The sequence below is a fragment of the Hakea prostrata genome, chromosome 7 (genome assembly GCF_041222555.1).
Source record: "Hakea prostrata isolate BN-2017 chromosome 7, UWA_Hpros_2, whole genome shotgun sequence".
NCBI classification, from domain to species: Eukaryota; Viridiplantae; Streptophyta; class Magnoliopsida; order Proteales; family Proteaceae; genus Hakea; species Hakea prostrata.
The window spans coordinates 10,664,177-10,678,230 of NC_142606.1; the positions used below are offsets into that span (position 1 = coordinate 10,664,177).

Here is a 14,054-nt window from a genome sequence, read left to right on the forward strand (position 1 = left end):
ACACACTGAAAGACTTGAATTTCGGTGACAATTTTGCTATCAATTCACTCAGTTTGTGTGAAGTTACTGATCTATCTATTCCTGTTCTTTCTCAATAGATTTTCCCGTAAACTGTAACTGATGACGCTAAAAATTGCAGTTGCAGACACAATTATATTCCTCAAATCATACACACTCTTCTCCTACTGCTTCTCCATCACTCTCCAAAGTTCTCAGTCTTTATACCCAAATAGATAGTTTTGGTTGATGGGTTTTTCATGGGGGCTTTTGTCTATTTGCACTATTAATGCCATTCTTCTTCTTTGTTGCAGCAACAACATCAGCAGCATGAGTTTGGCAAATGAAACAGATCGACTGGCCTTGGTGGCCTTCAAGGCGTGCATAACCAACGATCCCTTTCATGCTATGAGCTCTTGGAATGACTCCATCTCCTATTGTGAATGGTCAGGTGTTGTATGTGGCAGTCGTCGGCATCTAAACAGGGTCACAGCATTGCGTTTATGGTCCAATGGATTGGTGGGATCTGTGGCTCCAGAAATAGGAAATCTCAGTTTTCTTCATGAGATTTCACTCCAAAATAACAGCTTCCACGGTGAAATCCCTTAATGAAGTAAGCTCTCTGTTCAGACTCCATTACTTATTCCTTCAAAACAATTCATTTGAAGGAGTAATCCCACCCAACATATCACATTGCTCCAACCTTATTAATCTCCATTTAGCTAAAAACAGTATTGTGGGAAAAATTCCATTCAAACTTGGGACCTTGTCTAAGTTCCATGTCCTTGATTTCCATGAAAACAGATTGACAGGACAAATCCCACAGTCCTAAGGGAATCTTTCATCCCTTGAATACATTTATGCAAATGAAAATGCTTTGAGTGGAAGAATTCCAGATTCCCTTGGCCAATTGACAAGATTAGTGTCTCTTGCGATAAGTGTTAATAACTTGTCTGGGAACATTCCTGTCTCTATGTATAATATTTCCTCACTCACTCTCTTGGCTGTCAGAAAGAATCAACTTCATGGGAGTCTTCCACCAAATTTAGGATTCACTCTTCCTAATCTATATTTTCTTTCAGTTTGTGAAAACCAGTTTCATGGACCACTTCCAGTTTCTGTGTCTAATTTGACAAAGCTCGAAGTGCTCTATGTTGACAAGAACAGTTTTACTGGGAAAGTAGGTATTGATTTTGGTGGTTTGTCAAAACTCGAACAAGTTCTTTTGAGCAACAACTCTTTGGGAAGGGGAAAGGCTGATGACTTGGATTCTGTGAACACATTGACAAACAGTACTAGTTTACAATGTTTGGAAATTGACTCCAATCAGTTTGGTGGTGTGCTCCCTTACTCCATACAAAACTTATCAACCCAGTTGACATGGCTCTCACTGGGACTCAATCAAATATCTGGAGATGTCTGATAACTCACTACAAGGAAATATTCCGACTTCACTTAGGAAACTTTCAATGCTAAATAAGCTCCATTTAGATGGAAACAAGTTCACAGGAACAATTCCTTATTCTCTTGGAAACTTGACACAATTGATTGAGCTTGATTTAAGAGATAATCACTTGCAAGGACAAGTACCTTCGAGTCTTGGGAAATACAAATATCTTTTATTCTTGGGTCTTTCTGGTAATAATTTTGATGGCATCATCACCCAAAAGATATTTGATCTTTTCACATTAGTTGAGTTGCACATAAGTACAAATTCTTTCTTTGGTTCGCTACCCTCCAAAGTGGGTCAACTGGCCAATCTTGAATTTCTAGATGTTTCTGATAACATGTTGTTTGGAGAATTCCCTAGCACCCTTGGTGCTTGTACAAGCCTCGAGTACCTTTTAGTGAAAGATAACTTATTTCGGGGATCTATACCATCATCTCTAAGTTCTTTAAAGGGTCTTCAAGAGTTGGATCTTTCACACAACAACTTCTCTGGCTTCATCCCAAAAATTTTCAGTACATTTAGGTTTTTACAACTCCTAAATTTATCATTTAATCATTTGGAAGGGGAGGTACCAACATTTGGAGTATTTGCAAATTCTAGTGCAATTTCAGTCATTGGAAACCACAAGCTTTGTGGTGGGATACCAAAACTTCATTTGCCCACATGCCGAATTCAGAAATCAAAGGAAGATGGCAACCCTCATAGTCTCAAGCTACTAGTCATTGTATGTGGATGTTTGGGCTCCCTATGTCTAATTCTTATGATATTTCTTTTTGTCATTTACAAAAGAAGAAGAGGAAGGAAGGAAACCAATTTCCCTTCAATAAGGAGACATCATTTCAAGATCTCTTATGCCCAACTCCTTAAACCCACCAATGGATTTTCTTATACAAATTTGATTGGAGAGGGAAGTTTTGGTTCTGTGTACAAAGGAGTCCTCAATCAAGGGAAAACCATTGTTGCAGTGAAGGTCCTCAACATTAGACTAAGAAGTGCTTCCAAAAGTTTCACGGCTGAATGTGAATCCCTAAGAAATATTCGGCATCGTAATCTTGTAAGAATCTTAACATCTTGCTCAAGTGTAGATTTTGAAGGCAATGATTTTAAGGCTTTAGTATTCAAGTTCATGTCCTGTGGGAACCTAGACAGGTGGTTACATCCATGTTCAAATGACACTCAAGATGAACATAAGGCATTTGAACCTTGTTCAAAAGATTGAATATTGCCATTGATATGGCAACAACATTGGAATATCTTCACCACCATTGTCATACACAGATTATTCATTGTGATTTAAAACCAAGTAATATTCTTCTTGATGGTGACTTCACCGCACATTTGGGTGATTTTGGGATATCAAGAATTCTTTCGAAATCCACCAGTGAATCTCAAGATTACATGAGCTCAATTGGAATAAAGGGATCTATTGGATACATTCCCCCAGGTAATGCATCTTTCAACTATATGCTAAAATTAAGCCTTTAGTATCATATTGTTCCTGTAGTTGTGTCCAATAAACTTTATTCACATTCTCAGCAATTACATATATACTAACATAGATATAAAATCCAGAGTATGGTGCTGGTGCTAATGTTTCGACGCAAGGTGATGTCTACAGTTTTGGGATTCTTCTATTAGAAATGTTCACAGGAAAACGGCCTACTCATGAAATGTTCAAAGACAACATCAATCTCCACAGCTGGACAAAGATAGCTTTGCATAATGAAGTGATCGTCGATCCACCACTTCTTCATGTCAAAGAAGATGGAGAAGAGACAGAAACAATGGTAACCAACATCAATGGAAGTCAAAGGATCAACAAAGATAGAGTGCTACAATGCATAAATTCACTTATTAGAATTGGAGTTGAGTGCTCAGCTGAATCGCCAAGGGATCGAATGAGCATAAATGACGTTCTCAAACAGCTACGTCTGATCAGGGACAAATTATCTTGAAGTTGGCACTCACCAAGAAGATGAACTATAATGATTAAGGGCTCGAAACAGTGGTAAGTCATTCTTTCTTTCAAAATGGAATTTGTCATACCTCTTGATGAAGCTGAAACTTTTCTAATTCTGTGCAAATTAATCATGATTCATCCTTAGTAACTCAGATAACAGGAAAATGAAGCCACTCTTTTTTATCATTATTATTATTTTGTTGTCGAAGCATTTTTCCTTAAACTCATTTTCTTGATGATATAACATTTTTTTCCTACCTTTCTTCTTAAATCTCTGTTGAAAAGCTAGGACTGTCTTCAGTTACTCTGAAAAGCCACACGAATACAAAAACAGAATGGAAGCAAGTAGTGTGTTAGCAGCAGCAAGAAGAGTTCAATAATTGATTGTGGAATCATACTCCTCTCATATTGGATACCAAGGAACAACATTTGGCTACAACAGTACATGGGAAAGGAGAGAGTTTGTTGTGAATATATTTAGTGGTGTATGCATTTGCAATTATTTTCCTGTAATACAATTAGTGTCTTATAGAGTCTAATGTATATGATGCTTGATCAAAAGGGACAACTCTAATGTAATTTCAACTTCCATTATTACCTATTGAACTCGTTGTGTAGAGAATGTCAATCCATTAGAAGTAATAAATAAATAGTATACACAGGTTTCTTATTCATCAATTAACAATAACGTTCCTATGCAGATTAGTAAAATTTTCTAAGAAATTACATTCAGGAGCCGGGGTCTAGCCTTTGGTTTATCACTACTTTGTGATTCAGTTTTTCTGTCAGTTTTCCCAACCAAAAAAAAAAAAAAAAAAAAAGTCACCCAGACCAGTTGAAGAGGAAATGTTTAAAGCTCCTTAAATAAATATTTCTCTATGCTTTGGTGACAAAGAATTACCCTTTCACGTGTATAAAATTAAAACTATAAAAGAACTTATAAGAACAATCTGAAACAATAGATTTAAGTGCCTAAGTCATACAGGGGCCTTGTCAGTTACCTGATATTCTCTTCTTATGGTCTCAAGCACAAGCTCATTCCATGTATCAACCGGACCAGGCATGCACCAATGCAAGCAATCTTGTGGTGGAGGCTGTCCATTAGGGCCACGCTTGGTGATCTTATTTGGGTCCGGACTCCGATATGGACCTGGATGACCATCATGACGGTAGCTAAAAACTTTCGTTATGTCCATTAGATTCAACTTTGATTTGTTAGTTTGGGTCTTGATTGCCTGATTGAAACCCATCACTTGTTTCTGATACATTGCATCTGTAAACCCACTGGGCACCAGCTCACTGTCTAATGCAGGCTTCACCTTCCCTGTACAGGACCCACCTGTATTCCAGGCACCCCCTTCATAATGATCAGGCGAGTAAGAACGAACAATGGTCAGACCTGTGTAAGAGGGGTGGTTCACAATTGCCGTAAGAATTGTCTGGACAGAGATCCTAAAAGCTTCAATATTGTCGATCTTCCTTGGGCGGGACTTATCAGGCCACCAGAGCTGTCCTCCAACAATCTCATTGTTGACAATGTACACGGATTGCTTCGCAAACCAATGCCCAGAAGATAGAACTACCACATCAAAACGTGGAAGGAACTCCATGAAACCTTCATCAGGTTTATCAAGGTGAAGCTTGGTCACTCCTGCTGGAGCAAAGTCAAATGCCTCTGATGTCGTATGGACAAGCCAAGATGACCATATTCTAACAATCATCACAGAGGTTGACCTAAAGAGCCAACGTTGCATTCTCCGGTTTCCACGGTTCTTTGGGGCTTCCACCTGAAAATGTAGCAAAAAACATGTCTAACTTATCCAACATATTCATCCAAAAGAAATAATTATCCAGCACATTAAAATACCAATACATTCTACTTAACAGAGTCAAACCTTTTCAGCAGCAGGTTCTAGTAAGGTTATCAATTGGGATGGTTCACAGTCCCCTAATTGGTTCCAACTTTTGAGGCCAGGACCAGCACCGTCCAAATGAACTGATCATTTTGATTGAATTCAGTGATGATTATTGATGGATGGGATAGCCAGATGGCAGTTCTAATTTACTTCTGGATTCTGAGAACCAGGATTCCCAATTCCAATTCTCACCATTGCCTACTACATTTTTTTATTATGCAATGGGTGCAACATGGCGTGGAGCAGTACTCATAAAGCTGGGACCTATGATGGAAAATGGAAGACCAGCAGAAGCTACCAAATCTACTGCTGCTTGCTTTGGAGAAACCATAGGACCAAATGGAAGGATTCTGCCAAGATTACCCAACATTGCACAGAGGAGAAAGAAGGTTTTACAATGATTGCCACTGGCCTTCCTCTTCCTCTGTTAATCTTCACAAAACGAACTCCCTAATTTTACTTATATCATCATAGTTTGATGGTTCCGTAATTGGAATTGTTCCCATTTCTAATCTGTTCTCATCAGGTATTCAGCTCTGGAACCGTTGCGATACCTGGACCAAAATCAGCCCATCCTGATTATTAATATCTATCCAATCCCAAAACTCTCCAATAAATCTATTATGTGGGACAGTTCCAGTTTTTAGTGGGTCACTTATGGTCCCAGATTAACAACTTCAAAGCAATAGAACCTATTGGAAGGGTAACTACTACACAAATAAGCAAAAAGCAAAAACCATCAAGAGCTGCCAGTGAAATGCAACTAGGCTGGTGTATGATGATGCTCTGTGAAGTTGAAAAAAGAGCAAGCATACCTAAATAAATTACCTGCCAGAGAATACATAACATGGACTCCATTTGGTTCCGGGCAACTGAATCACCAATAAATGCTAATGTCTTCCCTCTCATCAACTCAAGGAATTTAGTCCCATTGAACCGTGGGAGGTCACACTGAGATGGTTTCCATCGCCAGTTCTCATAGTCTTTGTCAGGCCTTCCATTGCCCTGACAATTCTGCATCTGTGTCAAAACAGGGCATGTATTGTTTGTGTATAGTGGCCCAGCTGAATCATAGAACCATTTTCCACTGTATAGATCGCAGGTCTCTAAAAAAATAATGACAAATCAAGTATCAACAACCAATGCAATAAAAGACTAATGAAATACCACATAGAACTTTCTAGAGGAGTAAAATGAATATAGATAATGGGATTCCTCCAGTCTGTTCCTTATTCAATCGAAAAAAATAATATAGGTGTACTGCAAAGCTACAAGCAGAAGTACTAGAAGATTAACAAGTTTGTAAGACCTACCAATAATGCATTACATATTTTGCTGTACAAATTCATCAAATGGTCAATGATACAATAATGCAGATATTGACACTGTATGATGCAAATAAATAGTTTATTTGTTTTGATGATGGAAGTCAGTAACCTTAATTGTAGACAAGGGGATATGCATATACAGAGACATTCATGTTCTAATTTGGGGATATAAACTGTCAGTACCTGTTGACCAAAAAATAAAAAATAAAAACTGTCTGTAACTTATTCCACTAATTAACATGAGCAAATAATTGTAAAAAGCAATGAGAGATCTTCAGGAACACCAAAAAGTATTGGTTTGCATTTGAGCTTGTGTGCGCACACATGCACTAATGCAAACAGAGGTTCCGAATGCATGACTTTGGTGCTTTACAAACTTCTGAGAAAATTAATATTCAGCTATCAACCATGTTAAATGGCAATCAAAAAAAGCTGAAACCAGAGAAGAAATGGTGAGACGAGAGAGGGAGGAAAAAGAGTCAAGAAGAAGAAGCGAGGAGGAGAAGGAGCTGCAGAAGTTGCAGCCCTCCCCCTCACGCAGACAGTATATTGGCATTTCATCAACTTCAGTTACTAAAAGTTTCCTAAAAGCTAAACTGAATACAAGAAATCTGGAGCACATTTCTATTAGTAATCTAGTAACAAACCAGATCATATCTGCCAATGGTAGGTTAGTTGAGCGGTTAACAACCCAAACTCCCATGGGGAGGTCTTGGGTTCGCACCCATCCGGCAGCACATATATTAGTAATACTCCCCCCCCCCCCCCACTAAAATCAACTCGCCAGCTCCAAAAAAACAAACCAGATCATATCTGCCCCCAATCTATCTTTCCTTTCCTTTTCCTGACCAAGAAAGGTGGCTCGGTTGGTTAAAAACCAATACCTCCAAGTAGGAGGTCAGCCATCCTCAATATATAAAATCTTTCCAAAATTAAATAAATAAGAATCTGGTCCAAATAAGACCAAAGCTGGCCTGCGACACCTAGACTTGACCCTTAATGAACAGTAAAAAGTGCGAGCCAAAAATAACTTCCACTTAATCGTTTAACAAACCAATAGAAATTGAGTCATATAAAAAGCAACTAACATGGGCCAATAAAATCTATAAAACTCAATTAAGCCTCGTGCTTACACCATACAACAACCCTGCCTGCCATCATCTTAATTAGTTGGTATTAAGATCCTCATTTGTGATTTTTCTTACTTCTCCTTGGTATTCCTTGTTCATACAGTGATCCCACATATGGATAGGGTTAGGCATATATCTTAACCCAGCCCCCAAATCAAGTCATAACCTTATACGAAGTTTCTTTAACTTTAATTTTAAATATACACTTCAATCCAAACTAGTTTTCAACTAGGGCGGTTGAAACAGCTTAAAATACCCTTTGATAATATTGGTAATTAATATTCTGTAAATACATAGCTGGTAATTAATATCTTTAAAATACACAATAATATACCATGCTTTGATGGTTACATCTATACACTATTATAGGGAAGAATATAGTTATTTAGCAAATTATTATCCCTTTCTATTATTAGCAAGAATGCATTAGTTTGACAAATTATTTGCATATTGGTACAAAATCTTATATTCACAAAAGATGGGGTATCAGAAGATTCAGAACAGCCACAACAATGTTGACTTGGAAAGAAGTGCGAAATCCAGCAGAATTGCTAGCATCAGAGAAATTATAGTTGAGGCCACATTGTTGTGATGTAATTTAAGGAAGATTGCAGCTATGTTGCGAGGCAACTCAACAAAAACAATATGACCATAGCCAAGCTACTGATTGAAAAATCAGTGTATAGACACTTTAGAAGGAAACTAGTTCATTCCCCACTTGTATCATGTAAGAGTATACCGCATTTCTCTGTTTTGGTTGCTCGACCCAGGGATGTGTACTTTCACACTTTTGTTCGAGCTGCAGTGCTCAAATGTGAGGTGTAACCCTCAGTGGATGTGAAGGAGATTCAGCTCCATCGCCTATGTAGGAGCGTTGGGTTTCCTAAGCTGTGATGTGACCTAAAATCTTACCAGAAAAAGAAAAATGTGACCTAACATAATAAAACAAGGTGACCATAGCCAAAGCTACTGATTGAAAATCCAGCTTATAATATACATAGAGATATGAAATAAAACATGCAAACATACTTCCAAAAAATGAAAGAACAACCTGACTACTTGGTAGTCAATCACAATGCAATAAAATTAAAAGTACCCGCTGATGAAACGCACTTAAGAACATTTTTTTGAGGAGCGTATGAAAGGGTGACGAATACAGATTAGTCAGAAATCTCGTGTGGAAAGTTCAATTCATCGTATCCATGGATGGCAACTCTTGCACAAGATCTTCATCATTCTAATCCCTCCAGAATTGCATATAAAGTATAAGTATAGAAAGAAGTAAAATTAGGAAAATAGATAGATCAGTAGCAAACAGAACTAGTGAGTTACCTCTAATTAAAGGATCACATGCGAACGCGATACAAGTTACCGAAGATCGAATAGGAAAGATAATGAAAGGATACCTGAATCAATTTGGCTAGACTTGCTCGATAGAAAGGCCGGAGCAGGCGAAGTCAAGAACGTGGAATTTGAAGAAGAATCCAATTTACCATCCTTGGGAGCCGAGGAACTACTGTTTGCATCTCCGCCAAGATTCATTGAGATTCCAGATAAACCTGATAATGGCGATTCAGGCATCTTCGTAGCCCCAGAATCCTTCGAAGGAACCGAAACACTACTAGGGTATTTTGGTTCTCGACCCGAATCAGAGGCCAATGAGGGAGCTGATTCTGTTTTCTTGTCAACTTTCTTGGGTCTGGTTACCTGAGCATCAGGAGAATCAAGAGACCTAACAGGCACTTCTCCTAGACCCTTAGATACTGCATCGTCAGCAACAGAAGAGGGTTTCTGATCAGCCAAACCATGAATATCATCTTGCGATACTGTGATTATCCCAGCATTGCTGTTAACGGGCAGTACATATTTACTGGAATTGTCAATCCCAACTAGAAAACCCTGAAGAGTGTAACCTATAGGATATGAAATAAGAACCCATGAAGCAAAAATGAGGAACACCGCCAAAGCTCCCGCTGCAACTGCAATAGAGGAAACTGACCGTGGAAATGCGGCCATTGTTAGAATCCCTTTCCTTGGTGAAACCAGGTTCATGGCTCTCCACAAGCAATATCTCACTATATTAAAGAAAACCATTGTCTCCAAGGGTGAGTTTAGAATCTTGAGATCCCTACCTTAACAATCTCAAAAATCAAAACCTACCAAATTTTTCCTCCAGTCTAAATTAACGTTGCAACAAAACGCCGTTATACCATGAAATTTCAGCAACTTCAAATGCACAGATTCAACTTTCTATGCGCCGAACATGAATTCAATCTAAGAACAGAACCAACTTGAGACGCTTTCTCATATATTATAGATTCTCACCCACCGATGGATAGAAGATAGAAGGATCACACACCGATGGCCTTCTACCAAACTCTTAAGATCTACAATCTTACACAGATCAGAATCATCCAGGACATCGTTTCCATTCTTCTTCCTCTTCTAGCTTTCAATCGAAAATTTTAAAGAAAATTTTCGAATTTTTTTTGGTAAGAGCACAATTTCGACTTAGATCTTTTGGAACTAAACAACAAAAAAAGATGTAAACAATATAAACAACAGAAGCAATCTTTTATCTCCTTCTCTCTTTCTCTAGTTCAAAGACAAGCAAGCTAAACTCCTCTTTTTTAAGGTCTTGAACGGTTGAACACCTGAACCGCGTCTCGCCGTATTTCCGAAAGTGACCCTAACATACTCATACACGGCCCCCTACATTTGTAGGCTTTAACTAAGATACACTCTTTTAAATGAGGGTCTATTTGTAATTGCCACTTATGTCGAAGAATTAATAAAGTCAAGAAACTAGCGTAGGAATTGTCCTATGATGGGTGATCCTGATGTGAAATGATTAAATGCCCTTAACTTGTATTGATTTGTATGGTTACCAAAAAAATGATACCATAATCAAATAAATAATGTTTTTTTATTTCCTTATTCGTATGATATAGTGGATCTCACGTTACTGTGGGAGTTTATTTCGGGCATGATCGCGCATTAATCATCAAATTAGAGGATCTTTTTTGACCATCAATGAAAGCGTAGAAGTACATAATGTACTTGAAAATGTTAATGAATTTAATGTAATAAAAAAAATTCTACGTACATTAGATCATACTGTATTATTATATTCAATTAGTGCGTTTATGCTTATAATTTAATGAAATTTTGATATGAACGTGGACCAGTTACATCAACATTTAAAAAAAAATTAATTGTCTCGTAGACTTTTAGAATCTAATCTAATTTTTTATTATTAACAAAATTACTAACGAAAAAATACTATTTGTGACACTGCCATCTGTCCAATAAGGGCGGTGGGCGGTGGGGGTAGTGAGATGAACCTTCCTTTTTTCTTTTCTTTTTTTAATAAATTAAAAAAGAAAAAGAAAAATGATAGCATTGTTGTGGTGTGGGCTGTGGGCGTCATTAAGTGCTGTGGAAAATAAGTAGGGCTTGGGCTTGAAGCTGGGCTGATTTGGCCCATTCAATTTCGCACCTTCTTTTGGACCATGATAATATGGGAGGCCCATATCAGGAGGCCATCGACATTTTTTCAAGTTTTTCATAAAAGGGTTAATTTGGAATTGTGCCTATATGATTTCGTTTTGAATTACAAGTGATGGGGATGCTAGGGTAGATGGGAATTGTAAATAGGTAAAAAGTAAGCGAGCTTCTAACCCTAATTTTTTTTTTGTTGCCATTGAATATCACAGCATTTATTTACTGTTATGGGCTAATCTGTAATATCACAGCCCCTTTTAGGTTGAACCATGGCTTAGCATAGCTTGAGCCTATGTTTGAGCCGGTGCCAAACCAACCCGGTTCAAACTATATATATATGCGTTGGTTTAGGGCCTGTTTGGTTACATGAATCCAGAGATTTCAAATCTCTGGATTCATGAATCTGAGAATTATACCCGTTTGGTTGTAAAAATCTCTAGATTCATGAAATCTAGAGATTCACATTTTTACACTAAAAACGTGAATCTGTAGATTTATGGGTAAGGGGTGAAATCCAGAGATTTCAAAAAAAACTATACATTTGCACATTCACAAAAATCACGTCGATCAAATATTTTTTTTATGATGAATCCACATATTTCATTCCACAACCAAACATCTAATTTTATAAATTATAATTCCATAGATTTGAAATCTCTAGATATTTGAAATCTTCAGACTCATGTAACCAAACAGACCCTTAGGTATTTTGGGTTTGAGGTAGTATTTGGGTTTTGGGTCCGTTAGTTGGCTCTATTCTTTTCTCTCTAGGGAATGAAGGGTTTCAATAACCCTATGTTGCTATTGCTATTTCGTGGAGATTGCTTTGGCGTTCAAGTGTGGATTCAGGCGAGGTTGTCGTCAGTTTGATCACCTCTTCAAGCTCTCTCTCTTTGACTGTAATTTTCTCTACAATTTGCAAGGATTTGATATCCATCTATTATAGTAATTAGATTGTCTTTAATCCTGAAAACATAGGCTTTACGCCAAACTTTGTCATAAATTGTGCGTGTTTCCTCTTAAACTTTGCAATTATCTTGGTTTATCATCACATATCACAACATAAACAAGGCCAAGAGATTCAAAGCATAACATGTCTGCACAAAAATGAACAACCAAATCAGCTTGAATGATCTCCTCCTTCAATTATTGAGGGGACCATGGAATAACACTTCAAAAATCTCTTGATCTGAGCCAACCTCCAACATCCAATCAACAACTGTATTAGCCTCCCTACATGCATGGTTGAAACCATTTGTTTGTTTCAATTTGTATACAAAACAATTGTTTGCTTATAAGATTTTTATTTTTATGCTTATGCACACATATGTGTGCATTGTTGTTTTTTTAATTTATAGACCTTGTCTCGTGATTATATTTCACTTCATATCTCGTCTCATACTGCAATTAAGCGATCAATATGTTACTAAAACCGATTGCAAGGGATCTTGATCAAATTAACAACTCAACTATACTATACACTAATTCATTATAAAAACTATTCCCCCTCCATATTAATATATCTGATTTATTAGGGACAAATTTATTTGATTTGATGGATTTTATCAAAATAAAGTTCAATGGTCATGACAATTTAACCCTAATGAATCAATTGTGGAGTGCCTTAGCTTTGTGTATCTGGAATACTATGAATGCAACACTCTTTAGAGGGATTGATGCCTCCATAATTCATACAATGACTACTTTCTCTTATTTATGTGCAGATATACAATCTCATAGTATAGAATCTCAAAAGGCTCATGGGGAACCTTATCCAAGGCCTAGTCATATTATTTCTGAAGAACTTGCTATTTTTCAAATTTTTGTTGATGGATCATGGGATAGTATTTCACACATTGGAGGTAGAGGGTGCATCATGTGGGACTATAATGGTGGCTTTGTAGCGGCTCAAAGCAAATGTGGACATAGTGCTTCAGCAACCTTAGTTGAACTTGAAGCCATTAGAAATGGCATCATTTTGGGCTCTTCCTTAGGAGCTGTTGATTTGCTTATTCACTCGGACTGTTTTCCTGTAGTTAGAGCTCTCCTTGGTCTCTAATCATCTTTAGATTGGATGTGCATCAATTTTAGTTGTAGATATTTTGAAACGTTGTTATCTTTTTCCTAGGGATTATTTTAGTTATATTCCTAGACTAGGCAATGGTTTTGCTGATTTCCTTGCTAAAGGTGCTCGCAGGTTTTCTCTGGTTAGATCCTGGTGGGGTATTCCACCTTTTTTTATTGTGGATTCCTCTTGGATGTATATGTCTTTTAACCTAAACTCTTTCATTTAATATAATCGTTACTTTTTTGTTTTGACAAAATATATATATATATAAATTAAAATTAAGTGATCGCTCCTACTACAAGAGTCACACCTAGCCATAAAATTTCACCATATGAATATATAAGAAGACCTATAAAAAAACACATAGTCCTCCCTGTGAGTGCTCCCCATCCGCCTGGTGCGTGTGCTGTCTTCTTCTTCTGATTGTCTTTTCTCCTGTCTGTGATTTTCTGAGTTTTTGGTGTTTGTCTTGTCTGGGTATTTTTTCTTTAACGTCTGCATTGTGGTCCCATCCCCTTGAAAAACAAAAGCATTCATTTTTTTTTGTTTACCCACTTAGAACACTCCCCAATATATAAAGATGATAGTCTTTGTCTTCTTGTAGCACGGGTCATGCTACCAACTTTATACATAGAATGTTTCATGCATTGTAGGGCCATTCAAATTGGTAAATGACCTTTACATACTAAATAAAAGAAAAA

At 37.3% G+C, this 14,054-nt stretch overlaps 1 protein-coding gene across 1 annotated transcript; it reads right to left on the reverse strand.

Moving 5' to 3' along the window:
• Positions 1–1,491: 1,491 nt before the first annotated feature.
• Positions 1,492–10,387, reverse strand: LOC149009683 (protein YLS7-like). Its single transcript, XM_089162286.1, has 3 exons — positions 9,188–10,387; positions 6,152–6,429; positions 1,492–5,194 (listed from the first exon to the last, which is right to left on the reverse strand). The coding sequence occupies exons 1-3, from the start codon at positions 9,873–9,875 to the stop codon at positions 4,385–4,387; spliced, it is 1,776 nt and encodes a 591-aa protein (XP_089018412.1). The 5' UTR covers positions 9,876–10,387; the 3' UTR covers positions 1,492–4,384.
• Between the last annotated feature and the right edge of the window lie 3,667 nt (positions 10,388–14,054).